General features: G+C 41.5%; 1 protein-coding gene across 1 annotated transcript in view; it reads left to right on the forward strand.

Moving 5' to 3' along the window:
* The first annotated feature begins 103 nt into the window (after positions 1-103).
* uggt1 (UDP-glucose glycoprotein glucosyltransferase 1) overlaps positions 104-17,571 on the forward strand; it is a 38,129-nt gene continuing 20,661 nt past the window's right edge. Inside the window, exons 1-19 of the mRNA XM_084045527.1 lie at positions 104-138; positions 966-1,098; positions 1,768-1,847; positions 2,734-2,864; positions 3,376-3,488; positions 3,711-3,885; positions 5,552-5,648; positions 6,259-6,337; positions 6,579-6,679; positions 8,176-8,275; positions 8,352-8,412; positions 9,914-10,005; positions 11,106-11,256; positions 12,330-12,449; positions 12,545-12,630; positions 12,971-13,106; positions 14,199-14,330; positions 14,751-14,915; positions 16,809-16,929. Coding sequence (XP_083901653.1) covers positions 105-138; positions 966-1,098; positions 1,768-1,847; positions 2,734-2,864; positions 3,376-3,488; positions 3,711-3,885; positions 5,552-5,648; positions 6,259-6,337; positions 6,579-6,679; positions 8,176-8,275; positions 8,352-8,412; positions 9,914-10,005; positions 11,106-11,256; positions 12,330-12,449; positions 12,545-12,630; positions 12,971-13,106; positions 14,199-14,330; positions 14,751-14,915; positions 16,809-16,929 — 2,107 coding nt within the window. The 5' untranslated portion in view covers position 104. The remainder of the gene's footprint in view (positions 139-965; positions 1,099-1,767; positions 1,848-2,733; positions 2,865-3,375; positions 3,489-3,710; positions 3,886-5,551; positions 5,649-6,258; positions 6,338-6,578; positions 6,680-8,175; positions 8,276-8,351; positions 8,413-9,913; positions 10,006-11,105; positions 11,257-12,329; positions 12,450-12,544; positions 12,631-12,970; positions 13,107-14,198; positions 14,331-14,750; positions 14,916-16,808; positions 16,930-17,571) is intronic.

Genomic DNA, 17,571 nt, shown 5'->3' on the forward strand with positions numbered 1-17,571 from the left:
TATATATATATATACATATACATATAAAAACTTGTTCTGTCATTTTAGAACAGGCGAAACTGCAGAACACCCTATCTGGGTGACAGGACCCAGCACTCAGAAACATGACTGCAGTAGGAAGCTACGAAGCCGGCTCTGGTAAGAATATCATTCATAGTTTTAACGATATGGAAACATTTTCATCTCCATTCAGCCTGGGATAATTACTGTTTTATAGACTGCATTATCAGCAGTCAGATTTCCCTTAGTGTAGCAAAGTGTTAAGCTGAGCTGACGTTTACGGAGGGTTTGTTAACGTTGCTAACGTTTAAAGCTAGCGGTTAGCTCGAGTTGGATTACTGTTGTTTAGTGTTACATTGAGTTTACATTGAGATGTGACGGAAACTAGGAGATGACAGACTGGCTGCTAGGACGAATGGATAAAGGACAAATGGAGATGCAGTTTTAACGTTAGCTACAGTGTTACAGAGAGTTGACTTGGCTGTGTGGGTGACAGCTCTCTGTCTATGCCATAGAGTTAGGTCTATGCGGATTGTCATTGAAACAATCCGGATGTGTGGACGGTGTTCTCATTGGATAGGTGAGCCACGCTGAACGTTCCTATTGGATGAAGTCCCTAGTGCCTCTGTTTACCTGCAAGTGCATCGTGAAATCCTAACTTGATGATGATAATACTAATAAGTTATATTTATTAATCCTCAAACGTAACTGCCATTAAAGCTCCTCTCCTTGGTATGATAACTTACTCTCCAAATCCGTCTGTCTGTTTTGATTGATTGATTGATTGATTGAATTCTTTATTAACAGTTTGCAAAAAAAAGCTAAAAAAGGTACAGTTTCATACAAAAGGATAAACCCAAGAAAGCACTATGGCTTGTTGCCATTGGGGTCCTGTGTATTCAATTCATCGAAAAATTACATCTCTGTTTGTGTCTGTGTCTGTCTCTCTCTCTCTCTTGGAGTAGGGTTGAGGATGTGGCTTCTGTGGGTCCTGCTGCTTCCCTTGCTGCCTGCAGTGTATGGCAGTGCAGACTCCAAGGCTATTACCACCACCCTCACCACTAAATGGGCATCTACTCCTCTGCTGTTGGAGGCCAGGTACAGTGAAACACTGTTGGCTGGTGAACAGGTTTTTACGTGTAGTTACACCGGACATTTTAGAGCAGGTACATGTTTGTGCGTCTTATGCTGTGTTCACTTCAGCACCGACAAAGCTTTCGATGTAAGCCAATGACATGAAGCTACAAACTGATGCCCGACACGGCATGACGGGCGTGACGCACTACAAAAGATGAGGCGACTTTAAAAAAATGTCAGCGCTCCAATGACGCAGTGAAGTGAATCAATCAATCATATGTTTTTGTTTCACCATTTCAGTTCCCATCTCTCTCCCCTGCTCCACTCCATATAAGGAAGAAAAACAAATTCTCGCCGTTAACAGTTTCCTGTGCTATTTAACCGTATACCCTTTTCATGTGTGACTTGAGCAACACTTCTCGGCAGCAATGCAGCTCACCACGCTTCATTTTGTAGCTTTGATTCCCACTTGGGATTTCTTTTGCCTCTCTGCACTTAGCAGTTTTCATTTTAATGCCATAAAAAAAAGAATTGCTGTTCTTAAAAGTGCTGCAGTCCCAACAAACAATGCCAGTTTCTATCACATGACATGATCAGTTAGTTGGTATTGGCAACAAGCACATAGATCAGCTCTTGTAATGTACCTGTTTTCACCAATTTATCATCTCTCTGTATGTCTCTCTTTCTCAGTGAGTTCCTGGCAGAGGAGAGCGAGGAGAAGTTTTGGGACTTTGTGGAGGCTAATCAGAACATAGAAGGAGAGTATGACGGTAAAGCTGGTTCTGTCACTCTAAACTGGTGTCGACTTACAGGTTCTGTTGCTGCAAGCCGCTGCATTCATGCCCTGTTTGTGAGCACTTGAGCTTTGAGCGTAGCATCAGTCGTTTGGTGAGGTACTCAATGCAAGCAGTAACTTGATAGGATGAGGCGGAAATTTCCAACAGATGAGGCAAAACATTTGTGTGTGAGACTGAGTCATACAAGTTGATGCCTTGAGTTAAATGAATGGAAGTTGGGAGATGAAACGTTATGCAATCAATCAATCATCTTTATTTATATAAGTTGGGAGATGAAACATTGTGCAACCAATCAGTCAAACTCTATTTATATAGCACATTTAATACAGCAAGTGCAACTCAAGTGCTTCACAGAAAAGAGTCATAAACTGGAAATGGAAAGAAACAAACTATAACAATGATGTTAATAAATATATATTATGTTAGACTGTGCTGTTGTAGTTCTCCTTCACTTATGTAGAAAACCTCAACACCACTGAAAGTAATAGCTGTAATAGCTGAAAACCTCACAAGATGGCAACACCTGTCCTTTGAACTCACGAACGGGGGGACGGGGGTCCCGTGTGGTGCTGCAATCTCTATCTTGTGTTGCAGGCCATATGCACGCGGCATGTGTCGCATTGTGTGGATACACGTGCATGCATCATAGTTAACCACAGTCACTACAGTATGTGTGTAGCTGTGTCTTGGTCTGTGTGAATGTCTGAGTTATGTTATAGTTTCAACAAACCAACAGTTTTTTGGTAGACCAGATACTGTAGGAGTACATTTGTATGCCATTTGTAGTTCCTCCGGTCTGCATTGCATTGCATCTGCATTACAGCTCACCTTCTACAATGTGTGTGTGTTTCCTGCACAGATACGGACCAGGCCTACTATGACCTAATAGTAAAGAGAGCCAGTGCCTTGCTCAGCTCTGCCCATGTTAACATGCTGAAGTTTGCCCTCTCACTTCGAGCCTACTCTGCCACAGTATACTCTTTCCAACAGGTACCACAGTTTGTGTGTGTGTGTGTGTGTGTGTGTGTGTGTGTGTGTGTGTGTGTGTGTGTGTGTGTGTGTGTGTGTGTGTGTGTGTGTGTGTGATTGATTCTCAATCTTTTTAATTTCCAGGACCCCCAGTTTGATATGTATTAGGCCGTGGACTCCCATTTGATAAGATTTCTATTGCTGGCACCGCAGTCACACTGTATTTTTATTTTACTCTGACAGTGTAAATAGAACCAAATGGACCCATGTTCCATTTATACACGAGTAATAGACCCGGGTCCAATTTGGTTAATGGTTACTATCAATTATTATAATTATTATAGTCTGGGACCCCTGGAATCCCCTCAAGGGCCGTTGGGGGTCCCCGGACCCCATATTTAGAGAACTAGTGGTGTACATTATTCTTGCTTGTGTCCGTGTATCGATATGTGGTGTCAGATGTTGGGTTTTTACGTCTGTTTGTATACGTATGTTTTGTTGATCCGGCTACCTGCTGCTGTTTCTTCTGTAGATAGCAGCCAATGAACGGCCTCCATCTGGCTGCACAGCTTTCTTCAGTGTCCATGGAGCAAAGACATGCAACACTGATGGCTTAGCATCTCTGTTGGAAACAGCAACTGAAAGGTATTCACAGCTACGAACTGTGTGTATTATAAATGATATAGTATATACTGTGTACACATAGATGAAACATGGTTTATCAGACCCCATTTCAAAGGATTTATAAACTGGGTCTGATGATGGGATTGCAGACGTGTTAATAATGCATTAGAGTTAGTCATTGTATTCCCTGCTATCCACCTCGCATACCAATACCGTCTCCTATTCTCTGCTTCTCCCTTTCAGGCCAAAGCCATACCTGTTCAAAGGCGATCACAAACTTGTGAGTTCAAACCCTGATGCTCCAGTAGTCGTTCTGTATGCTGAGATTGGAAAAGCAGGATTCTACAGTCTTCACCAGGCCATGCTGTCCAATGCGCAGCAAGGCCTGGCGACATATGTGCTCCGCCATTATGTGGCTGTAAGTGCTATTATGCTTACTTCCCTATATAAAGTATTTTGCATTAGCACGGGTCTTATATTGTTTCTTGGTGTAATTTACCTCAATTTCCTTATTTACACAAGTTGAAATTGTTAATGCAAATGCAAAACGCTTTACAGTTTGAAAAAGCATTTTTGGCATGTAACTCTGCAGTCCTCTTCTGGTGTTGGGTTACACTGTACAGTGGTTTGACCGTGGCTTACAATCTTATCCCGATTCCTGACTGATTGGTAAAACAATTCTGTCTGCACTGGGAACTTAGTTCCAGATCTAAACTAGGCAAAATATAGGCAAAATATGTTAACTACGCAACATTTTAGATAGATAGATAGATAGATAGATATATACTTTATTAATCCCGAAAAAAAAATGTTTTACTCGTAATCCAGTCGACTTTAAAAATAACTAGTCATGGGAGCTCTGCGGAAAAGAAAGGAAAACAAATCGTCTGGGGCTCTCTATTGCCTGAATTTAATTTTACAATTATATGCATTGCATTTAATTAAAGTTTCCATTTTGTATTAATTTTGCTAAGACAATGCTGTGGAGAAAATGGACACTGCAAACCATCAAATCAATGGAATTTGCTACTTAAAATGCTTAATGTCTTCACATTTAGATTTTTGATAGTATTAGATTTTTTTGCAGTTTGTTGCACAGGGATAGAGACAGAAATAAAAACAGTTGCTAAACTGTACAACCAAAGCAATATGGTATCTTTTTCTCTGTCTCTCCTCTCTTTCCCCCTCAAAACGGTCGAGGCAGATGGCCGCCCACCCTAGAGCCTGGGTCTGCCTGACGTTTCTTCCAGTTGGGGGAGTTTTTACGTTGCCACCGTCGCAAACATTGCTTACTCAGGGCGGGACAATGTCGGGTCTCTGCTGCTCTACATGTAAAGTGTCTTAAAGGATTGTAGGCAAGTTCAGAGATAAAAAAAAAGAAATTTTAAAATGTAGGCTTAATGTTGCCTAGAATCCCTTTAAGACAACTTGCTGTGATTTGACACTTTAATAAAAATGTTATTGAATAGACTATAGAGGCTTTTATTCTTCATAGAGAATATTAAACAAACGTATCTGCCTCCACAAAGCGCTTCTGCAATTATACGTTGTTGTTGTTGTTTTTTTCTGTTGCTGGTGTAGTGTTTTGAATGTATTTCTTCAGTTTTATGTAATGCACTTTGTAACCTTGTTTTGATAAGTGCTTTATAATTAGAGTTATAAAAAGTATTGACTGATGGCTTTCGATTGCAGTTATGCTAAATGAATCTTTCCCATTTGCGCCTGACATGAAATCACCAGTACAAGAGAGGCGGCAACACTTACTGCTCCTTTCTTTTACTTCAGGACAGAGGGGGCAATCAGGGGGCAATTTAGTGTCCTCAACAATCAGCAGACAATAGCTGGCCCTGCGCACTTCAGAATGATCATAGCTGCCAAATGAGAATCAGTTTCCACTGCGGAGCCACATCAGTAGCCGGAGACTACAAACTTTTATTTCTGCTTACCTAGTTGTATACAATTTGGAAACATTGTTCTTTCTGATGTGAATGAATGCAGCTACAGTGTTGTGGGTTGAATACCTACCTTTTTTAAATTTTGCTTTTGACTGTCTGTCAAAATGCTTATGCCCCCCTGTCAACCAGAATCCAAGCGAGAATAAAGTGTATCTGTCTGGGTACGGAGTGGAACTTGCTATTAAAAACCAGGAGTACAAGGCAAAGGATGACACCCAGGTTCAAGGTAAACAAACACACACATTAGGGCTGGGTGACTTCAAAACAATATCACAATTATTTTTACATTTTATGATTAAACTATTATGATTAATGAACGATTATTTACAAAAATATAAAGTGAACATTGCAGATCTACACGGTCACAAAGGGTCGCGATACAACGTACAAGCTTGTAGATTGGCTATTTTCACTATTTTTATATTGTACAACAAAGTATAATACGGGGTTTAATGATCAGACTAACCGATTTATTTCATGATAAAGAAAACTTAGAATATCTTTGTCGATTCGTTATACAGTATATATAAGAAGAAACAAAATTTGTCCCAAAAAAAAGAACATGCTTCTCGATTATTGGATTGACATACTTGAGCGAGATTAAGTCGGTTATTGGTTCTAAATATTGTTTTTTTTATATGTTTTCGGTTAATAGCCCAACCCTAACACTCACTTACACTTTCATGCTCATTCCTCACATACTACCATACCGTAATACCATATTACAGTTATACACAGTAAAATCCTCACTGTTCATTTATGATTTTTTTTTATGATGAGTGTTGATGTAGATTTGACAGTCTTTGACAGTTTACATTGATTGAATGGGCTTTCAGGAGATGAAGGTAACACTACAATGATAGGGGAGAACGATCCAGTGGATGAGGTCCAAGGATTCCTTTTTGGCAAACTGAAGTAAGTGATTCAGTGGTAGGCTTTTCTGGATTTTACTCATATGGCCGATTTGAAACATCTCTCATCTTTCTCTATCCCCTTGTTTGTTTGTTTGTTTGTCTATCTGTCTTGACTGTCTGACTTCTGTCTTTCTATCCATATCTCTACTTTCAATCTGTCTCTGCCCTGCTCAACCTTTCTCTCTTTTCTTCCCTCTATCTATCTGTATATCTTTCTCAATGTCTCTCTCCCCCCTCTCAAGGACGTTGTATCCAGAGCTGAAGGAACAGTTGAAGGAGCTGAGGAAACACCTGGTGGAGAGCACTAATGACATGGCTCCTCTCAAAGTCTGGCAGATGCAAGGTGAGTCTGTCACATACTCCCTCCCTCAGTAAGACAGTTTGTTTTAAAGTTCTTCTTTATTTTTTCATCTGCTTTACTATTTTCGGACCACTTGAACGGTCGCATCCCTATTTTGGGGCGACGGAAACAACGCTCTATAAGATAACAACACATTGCGTTGTGACGCCATGTGAGTTTGTAGATCAGCTATATTCGCTGAAGAGATTTAGTGTTGAGCGAAAAAAAAGGAGCAGACCTATTGTAGAGCCCTGGGGAAACCCGGGTCAATGAAGTATATATATGAAGTGGTTAAACATGAGTGAGATGGCCAGAGTGGTACGGCTAACTTGCTAGTGTTGCTTCCTGTCTGTTTATGCATCTATGGGCCTCTGCAATATATTGAGTTGTCTAATGTGCTGCTAGATATTTTAATAACCCATATACAACTTATTTTTTTTAAACTTGTGATATTCAACAGTGTTACAGAAAATAATTCGCCAAGAAACAAACATACTGTGTATTTTAGTACATAGAAGACATAAAGGTGCATTGTGTACTTAGAGGAGGTTTAGAGAGTGTGTTTCTTTTGTCCATGTAGTTATAAAAAGGAATATGTATGCACAGCTGCAAACAGGTGTGTTGGAAGTAAACTATAAGGGAACACAGAACTGTTTCTAGCTTGCAACTAGAACTTTTATTAGCCTACACAGACAGCGTTTCATTCCACCAATGATCTTCCTCAGGTCTCAGAAAAGTTGACTCACCAATGTGAGGAGCAAAAACACAAAACAAAAGTTTGGTTTTGGTTCAGATATTGAAAATGTATGTGGTTCAGATGGGCACCTCTAATTGAAGTGTACTTTCCTGCTTATCTCTGAAGATCGGTGTATCTTTTTTTATGGGGAGTGATGTACAGGAGGTGTAGAGAGTACTGTATGCAAAGACATTTAACAGTCAGCTGAAACCTAGTGTCAGGTTGTCCTTTGGGCCACTATCACTATCCTCAGCCCTTCTGGGCCTCATTAGCTCTGCTTGTTTATACTGAGAGGCACCCCCCCCAGGGGCTAATAATCACACTGGCTTACAGGCACCATTATAAAACCACTCGCTACACACACCACCAATCGAGTAATGCCACTGACTACACCAGATAGCCGGCTGCAATCAATACGGCTCTTGTCTCCAGCTCTCTCCCTTCTCGGTCTCTCTCTCTCTCTCTCTCTCTCTCTCTCGCTCTCGCTCTCGCTCTCGCTCTCTCTCTCTCTCTCTCTCTCTGCCCCGACACATCACCATACCTCTCTCATTATGCACATCTTTGAATGCTCTCTCTGATCTGTCTTCTATTCACCGTTTTCTTGTTTCACTCTCCCTGCATTCACCTCTCATCCCGTCCTTCACATCACCTCATCATTGACCCACATCTTCCTGGCCTCGTTGTGCTCTCTCTCTCCTACTCTCGCTCTCTATCTCACTCTCCCTCCCTCCCCTCTTTCTGCACTCTGTTTTCTATCTCTCAGATCTGAGTTTCCAGACAGCAGCTCGTATACTTGCTGCGCCCCCTGTCGAAGCCCTCAATGTCATGAGGGACCTCAGCCAAAACTTCCCTGTTAAAGCCAGGTACTTTGGAATGCACACATATAATTCTCATTATTTTGTTATTCTGCAGTGTTAACGGTCTACCCTCTGCCCTCAGGTCCCTCACCAAAACAGTGGTCAACTCAGAGATCCGCAGTGAGATTTTGGAGAACCAGAAGGTGAGAATCCATCTATCCTTCCACGTATCCATCCACCCATCTATTCATCCACTCGTCTGTCTACCCATCTGTCCCTCTATCCCCCATCTATCTGTTAGTCCACCCTCGCTTCCATCCACCCCTCCCTCCATCCCTTCATCTCCTCCTTGTCAACATTCGGCCACTAAAGAGGGAAACTGCAAGCAAGACGCTCATCCATTTTAAGCCTCCAGTCTCTCAAGGACACATATGCTTTTCCCTCCGTTACTTTACTTGTGTGATTCCTTTATCCCTCTATACTCCCTTTAGCTTCCTCTGTTCCTTGTCTGTCAAGTACGAGAGAGGTTTTCCCAGCTACTGGCTGGGCCAGAATTGTTTGTTGAGTTTATAAACATGATCCAATAAAGAATGAAAATGGATAATGGATGGTGTAATTATACCAAACAACCACAGCAATCAGCCACAACTTGGAAACGAAAAACCACCAAGATGCAGAGTGGAGACTCCCTTGTTTTTAATGTTTTCTTTCTTTTTTAATTCTTTCCCGTCCACTTTTTTGATGACAGCTTCTGGTTGGAAAAGACAGCCGTTTACCCATCAGTGTTTTCGGTTCTGGTCCGCTAATGGAATGAGCAATCACTCCACTGCTTGTCATGTTCTTTCCTTTCCCTCCTTTCTCCACGAATCTGAGCTATCCGAGCATGCGTTATCTTTGTGTACAGACAGGAGAAAAAAACGGTAAAGCCTTCTAATTACAAAATCGGTGATTCACTCCTTTGCAGGGAAATGATTATTGATTGAAGTAGTTTGGACGGATATATTTTTTTTTACTCCACTTGCACAACATTTTCTCTCTGTGGCACTCTATCACAAGTGTGCACGCTGTCACTCTCTCCTTTGAGCTTGCGCGCAGTGCTCAAATGGGACGCGCAATATTTGTGTTAATCATGTCTGTTGTAATTGCGGTGTCTGAAGTATGATTAATCTGATGTCTTTGTCTTTTGGTAATGAGATTTGACTGTGCTAGATGACTTTGAGCTTTCCTTCTCTTTAGCCTGTGCACGCATGCATGCACGCGCACACACACACACACACACACACACACACACACACACACACACACACACACACACACACACACACACACACACACACAGTCTTAGCACACATATACTAACATCCTCTCTCTCACACACATACAAACAGGCTCCCTCTCTCTCTATTAATTAGAGTTGTTTACTATAAATTTCATGGCTCTAAACTAACTGACTTTTAAACGAAGCCGTCATTGCTGGTTCGGAACTGTCAACTCACCTCATTACTGCTCGGTCTTGAATGCTGCCTCTAGTTCTACAGTATAATTGACTAGTGAGTTGACACGCTTCGGCAGTGCAATTGCCGCAGCGCACAATGATTTCCTCAATTGGAACCAGACAGGGAGTGGAGGCTTTTGATGAGCACGTTTACATGCATGAAAACGTTGTTTTTTTTACGTGTTGTCTCATCTCTTCTCCCTCTGTAGTACTTCAAAGGAACGCTAGGGTTGCAGGCTGGGGAGTCGGCATTGTTCATCAATGGATTACACATGGATCTGGATGCGCAGGATATCTTCAGGTGCGGGGGGGCACACACACACACACACACACACACACACACACACACACACACACACGCATGCATAATTATATTCTCTCTCAGTCAAGCACAATATTTACAAAGGCATACACACATACATTCATTCAGACATCCAATCCAATTTGTTTATATACTGTAGCACATTTTACAAACACAAGGTGTCAAAGTGCTGCACAAGAGAAAATACATAAAAACAATCAAGCAAAGTAATACCGGTACTTAGTAAAAATTAAGATAAAACAATATAAAATAAATAAAAATAAAAACCCATAAAATGAAACATGAACTACCAGCAAGGAGACTTAGTTCAAGCTGGAGTAAAAGCCAAAGTATAAAAATGAGACTTAAGGCGGCATTTAAAAGTTTCAGCAGTAGGGGCTACTTTGATATGGAAAGGTAGCTCGTTCCATAATTTAGGGGCTACAACTGAAAAGGCACGGCACCCTCTAGTTTTCAAATGTGTCGTGAGGACAATGAGTTTTTTTCTGATAGGCGGATGCATCCATATACACACACACACACACACACACACACACACACACACACACACACACACACACACACACACACACACACACACACACACACACACACACACACACACACACACACACACACACACACACACACACACACACACACACACACACACACAAACGCACACGCGCACACGCACACACACTATCTCTCTGACAGTAATCTAATATTATTAACCTGATGCCGATTCTACGAATGCCTTCTAAATCAGTAGTTCTCACACTTTAAAGATTGTTCAAAAATGTTCAAAAATAGCAGACGTACAAGCTCGCAGAGCGGCACAAAGTGACGTGCTGTGAGCTTGTATATCTGAGATTTTATTTTTGAATAGCCAAAGCAAAAAAAATCTAAAATGACACCGATTTTAATGGGTTAACTTTACAGAATTTAAATGGGAAAGTCTTGGTTTGCTTTTTTGTGACTGTGCCTCTCACAGACAGCCTTATTTGCATTATTAGCCTGGCACTCTTAACAAACATAATTTTAATTCTTTCTCCCTCTCTCTCTTTCTCCTCCTCCCCTCCTATTTCCCCATGCTCCAGTGTGCTAGAGGTGCTGCGTAGCGAGGCCAGGGTGATGGAGGGACTGCGCTCCCTGCTCATCGACACACCATACATCCACGACATCCTGAGGCTCAATGTCCAGCCCTCAGACTCAGACTACGCCGTGGACATCCGACACCCTGCCATTAATGTACGTGAAACCACACACACACTTAAAGGATACTGCTTGTGGTGTGGTTTTGGTTTTGGTTCCATCAACATAATCCATCATTGTCAAAACATGGTCACGTGAAGTATACCAAACAATACTTGGTCACGTGAAGTCTACCAGACAAACTACTTTAAAGTATACATATTTCCATGTTATCAGATTATAATCACACATATTTGGTATTCGCTATTGTGAAACTTAGCATAGCATGACGTTACAGGGTGGTTTGATTTCCATGTCTGTGCACCTTCATGAACCCCAGAGGATGACCTACCGATTTTGTTGACCCCATGCCCACTAGCAGCAGGATTAGACCAAATGTTTCACTTATACACATTTTAACCCCAAGATATCTTGAAAAATACTGGTTGGATTGACATGGAATTTGCTGTGCACCTTCCTGCTCACTAGTTCATGGCCCATACTGATTGTGTTAACCCAATGGCTTTTGCTGTTGCACTACCAGGATGAAATATCACCTTGCACACAAGATAACTGAACATCTAATGGTCCTAAAACTCACTGAGCACATGGTGAGCTCCCCAGAGGAAGCCCCTAATTGATTTTGGTAACCCAACTCCGTTCCTCTAGCGCCATCCTCAGGCCAAACTTTCCACTTTTCCACAAGGTTTTTATCAAATAATTTGAGGGGCATTTTCAAGCCTCTATTAGTTAGCGATAGCAGAGAGAGACAGGAAATTGCAGGAGAGAGATGGGGAAAGAGAATGCAGTAAATAGCCTAGTGTCCCTAGTCACCACATCTCCCTGTAGTTTTAAAATTTGGTTGGACTATAAAAATAATATTCTTAGCGGTGTTACGGTAGAATAAAAATAGATTAGACCTTAATTGATCCCGCGGGGGAAGTTCAGGTGCCAGAGGCAGCACAGCAGTTATGTTACAGATACAGAGTAAGAGAAGTACTGTGAGGTACAGTCATAGGAAGAAAACATCACAAAAAACAAAACAAACAAACGGGGAAGTTAATGTCCAGGTTTCTCCTTCAGACTTTTTATATAGTTTCCCCTCTCCTCCACCCCTCCGTCCTCTGCAGTGGGTTAACAACTTGGAGACAGACCACCGGTACAGTTCGTGGCCCTACAACGTCCAAGAGCTGCTCAGACCCACATTCCCTGGAGTCATCAGGCAGATCCGCAAGAACTTCCACAATCTGGTGAGCCTGTGCCTAATTAATCAACCCCTCATCAGTCCAAATGGGTCTGAATCTGTGTTCAAAATAATAACTCTGTGCGTGTATGTGTGTTACAGGTGATCATTCTGGACCCCACCCATGACAACTCTGCAGAGTTGCTGAGCGTTGCGGAGATGTTCTACACTAACAACATCCCACTTAGGTATGCCTGTGTGAATTTTGGGTGTTAGAGTCTGCTAGTTATTTTACACTTCAAAGCGCTGCTACAATGACTGCTGTGAAAATAAAAACTCATGAATATAAATGCAAATGCAGCTCATTGGGATATAGGTTAGTTTAAATCAAGTTCATGAGTTTGGTAAGGAAGGCTACGGCACTACGGCAGATGCCTCTCAGCAGGGTCTCCCTGGGTGGCTGACTTTGTTTGAATATTTATTAAGTATACCGTATGTGCACCTCTGCATTTTCAATTACACACAGTATAATGAGCGTGAGAGTCCCAAGTACATAAGGTTATGAAAATGTTGTGGTGCGGTGTTCAGGATCGGGCTGGTGTTTGTGGTGTCAGATGAAGAGGAGGTAGATGGCATGCAGGACGCCGGCGTGGCCATGCTCCGTGCCTACAACTACATCTGTGACGAGGTCGACAGCCAGAGCGCCTTTGATGCCATCATCTCTGTGAGTTAACTTTTTGGGACCTCATCAGTTAGTAGCATAGCGAGTGTGGAGTATTATTTTCAGAATTTCTTACGTACAGAGTAGGATACCGTATATCTCTGCTATGCAAAGTTGAAGTTGTGGGTCTGTCTGTGTGCCTGGATTATGCCCAAAATTGGACATGCCTGACATCACAATACTGCGGTCACAGTGCTGATGCCATAGACTGGCCTCAAAATGCTTTCTGCATATTCCACCCACGCAATAACCCAGGCGACACTGTGCACCAATATGCCTAGACAAACATACACAGTACTGACATCATAGATGACAATATATACTGTAATATAGACAGACAGACAGACAGACACACATAGTTCTCACATCACAGTACTGACATCACAGACTGGGCTCCAAGTACTCAGGTTCATGGGTTCGCTTGGGTACATGGGTTCGCTTGTAAGAAATGAAGCACAAGGTTTACCCAGTCATAACAGAAAATACAACTAACATTATATCATTATTTAACACATTCCCTGCCATTGACGGAGATCTCAGTCATTTCAAATCCACCCGTTCACCGCCATTGACGGAGATCTCTGTCATTTCAAAAAACAAAACAAAAAAATCTTTTTTTCACACAGAACCAGGAGATAACGCGATCCAAAGATTTACTGCTCCATTCACTTCCTGGTTAAAGTATTTGGGAAATATTCTGTATCTCGCCTCCTGTGTTTTACTATGTATTTTTGGCGAAACATGCTATTTTCAACTGGGTATAGTTATCTTGGACGTTTTTGATCGCGATATACGATAATATCGTATATCGTCCCATCCCTACCTAATAGGAAAACATCAATTTTCAGATTTTCTGTGAACAATCAATAATATAGTGTCTGTGTATTTCTCCGAAATGTTGACGTCATAAAATATTTCTTCAAACGCGGTGTTTTACACCATTGATTCTCAAAAATAAACCTGAAGAGAGAACCATTTACCATGTAGCCATTGGAAACATCTTTCAAATGTTTTACTTCACTAAAATAATCTCTGTCTTACCATCTCTTACCCTCTCTCCCTACTCCTCCCCATGTCTACCCTCTGCCCCTCCAGATGTTGAACCGCGTGCCCACCGGAGGGCAGCTGAGCGTTGTGGACGTGGTAAAGGTGTTGGAGAAGAAGTTTCCCTACGTGGAGATCAGCAGCATCCTGGGACATGACTCCAGCTACGACACAAATCGCAAGGTATAACGGACTCACCAACACATTGAACAGTGTCTTGTATAGTCCAGTCAATATGTGGTTTGACCCAGGGAAATTGCTAAAGTAATCATTCAAGGTTTTTTATGATCCTTAGTGTCATCCAATCACATGATGAGACTTAGATTTGTAAAAGTATCATGATAACACTTTTACCTTCACATCACTCAGCTCCAGTGTCACTACACCCTGATAAAGTTCTTAGCTGGAACATGTCAGTGGAATAATCTTTCCATTACACAAAGAGTGTTTGGCTGTCTTTCGTTTTTTAAAGATAAGATCCGCTTCTGGGGGAATCGGAATAAACCACCAAACAACACCATAATGAGTTTTTCCAACTTGTCAGGACTCTAAATAAACCTACCGTTGATATGTGAAATCAACCCGTAATACTCCCATCTCCAGGAAGGTCGTGGTTACTATGAGCAGACTGGTGTTGGCCCGCTGCCCGTGGTGATGTACAACGGAATGCCCTATCAGCGCGAGCAACTGGATCCTGATGAGCTGGAGACGGTGACCATGCACAAGATACTGGAGACCACCACCTTCTTCCAGAGAGCTGTCTACCTAGTGAGTGACAACACACCCTTAAAGGGTCACTATTATGCTTTTGATGTGCTTTTCAGTTCATTTGATAATTATTACTATTTTATTTATTTTTGTGTGAATAAAGAATTTAAACTTTTCAAAAAGAATGTTAAAGTTCTTTACACACATAAAAATAAATAAAATAATTCCTCTTTCTTTGTGTTGGCCATTCTCTGTGGTCCTACAATTCCCATAATGCTTTTCGCAGTCTATGGCTGCCATTGCATCTACCTGATTCATATCTTTTGAAGTCAAGATAGCTGATTTGTACTAAACACTTACACAGCTAACAAGGACAATGTCACGATCACAGAGGCTAGCGACTCAAAACCAGGAAATAAGGATTGTAGTTTTCACATTCATAGACTTTACTGCAGTTACATCACTGGAGTAAAATTGTCTTCGGTTGTTTCAGAGACACAGAAATGTGCTTAGTTTTAAAGCTGATCATGGAACCTTTGCCCTACAGAAAATACATCGATGTCTCTCAGACCTTTAACCTCTGCCCATCACAGAGACTAAATGTCAGAAGAATATACCACAATGGCAGATGTGTTTTCCATCATGTACGTGGCACTAATCCGTCACACTCCCTCTATACCCTCACAGGAGTGTGTGCACTGGGGTTGAACGATACCTCATTATCATATCATTATGTAGATAATGAACATGCAAGATATTAACATTGCAAAAGGAAACGACATGGATGATAGACATTTCCCCCTCTGGCCCTGCAAACACAAACATCCCTTCATGCTACGATTGTGTTTAATAGGTTGTTTCAAGTTCAGCTCATTCAACTCCTTTCTCTGCATGTTGCATAGAAAAACAAAGTGCAAGTATTCAACTCTGGCACGGGTGCATTTTCACAGGACCTGCAGCTTACTGTACCAACCAAAGCCTTCTGTATGAAAGGTTTTACCTTTTACGTCAGTTCCTTATGTCAGATTTAAAACAAAAGTTACAAATTTAACTACGGTTCTATGAGTCCCAAATGACCACCAGAGGAAAGCACCGACTCTGGCGGGGATGAAATAGAACAGCAGTGTTCAGCAGTTTGTTTATTAAATGAACAGTCATTTAAGTGTAGCATGTTCAGCAAGTTGCACAAAAGTAAGTGCATGACTTTGAAATAAGAGTTCTTCGTCAAGTAATCGTAAAGTAAGACATTAAGACTTCAAGTCGGCGGATTCAAGATAAGAGTGGCATAATATACACTGTTGCTACAAAATAGCTAATAACAAGTGTGAACCCATTGCCGTATCACTATTGAGATATTTAGCATACATATTGAGGTATGACATTTTTCCATATTGTGCAGCCCAAGCATATGTGCACACGTGCACATATTCATATATACCCCCTCTGGTACTTGGACTACGTTTTTTTTCCTGGGGGAAACCCTGAAATTCATAGAGATGATGTTGAAAATGTTGGTAGCCTCCTTTTAATCCTAATCTATGCTTTGGTGAAAAGGTGTCGTGTGACATTTCATCAGAGAAATATTATGGAAAAAGTGTTACTCCAACTCTAGTAAACATTTATATTAATATAATATAAATAATTAATTATATAAATGAAGCCTTGGATATACCACCAGTGGCTGAAGTCACACACCAGTAAACTCAAATTAGTCATATTTGGTGGATTTTTTCATACAACGTCAGTATAGAAAAACCCATAATATAAATGTGAGGGTTAGTTCTAGCTAGTTATATTCATCTTTATTTTAACTTGACGCAAGTGTGCCCATGCTCATGTGGATGCCCCTCCATACACTCTTACTACATTACATATTGAGGTATTTATTTGCAGCCAAATGCAGAAATCCTGTTGTCTTGTTTCTTTGTGCGTGTCTGTCTGTCTCTGTCTTAGGGAGAGCTGGCCACAGATCATGATGTAGTAGACTTTATCATGAATCAGCCCAACGTTGTTCCACGCATCAATCCCAGAGTCCTGTCCACCAGCAGAACATACCTGGACTTATCTGATACCAGTGAGTACACGCACGCACGCACGCACGCACACACACACACACACACACACACACACACACACACACACACACACACACACACACACACACACACACACGCACACACACACGCACCAATCTCCTCTTCACCTGGGTCTTTTAACCCCTACAATTGTGAACAACACCTGGGCCTACACACACACACACACACACACACACACACACACACACACACACACACACACACACACACACACACACACACACACACAGTTTAACGATTAAAAATTGTCAATTATCCTTGTATATACTGTACTGAACATCAAGGTTCAAGGTTGTACTTTATTGTTACATCTTGTGTACGGTTACATAAGAGTAAAACTTATTTTGGTTTGGCTTCCTTCAGACAATGCAGCTGCATAGATAATAACAGAATAATGATAGAAATCGTAAAAAGATTTAAAGAAAAAGAGCATGAACATGTGTACACACACACACACACACACACACACACACACACACACACACACACACACACACACACACACACACACACACACACACACACCAATCTCCTATTCACCTGGGTTGTTTAACCCCTACAATTGTGAACGACACCTGGTCCTAGAAACACACACACACACACACACACACACACACACA

Source organism: Gymnoscopelus microlampas (assembly GCF_963454915.1).
Source record: "Gymnoscopelus microlampas genome assembly, chromosome: 20".
Taxonomy (NCBI): domain Eukaryota; kingdom Metazoa; phylum Chordata; class Actinopteri; order Myctophiformes; family Myctophidae; genus Gymnoscopelus; species Gymnoscopelus microlampas.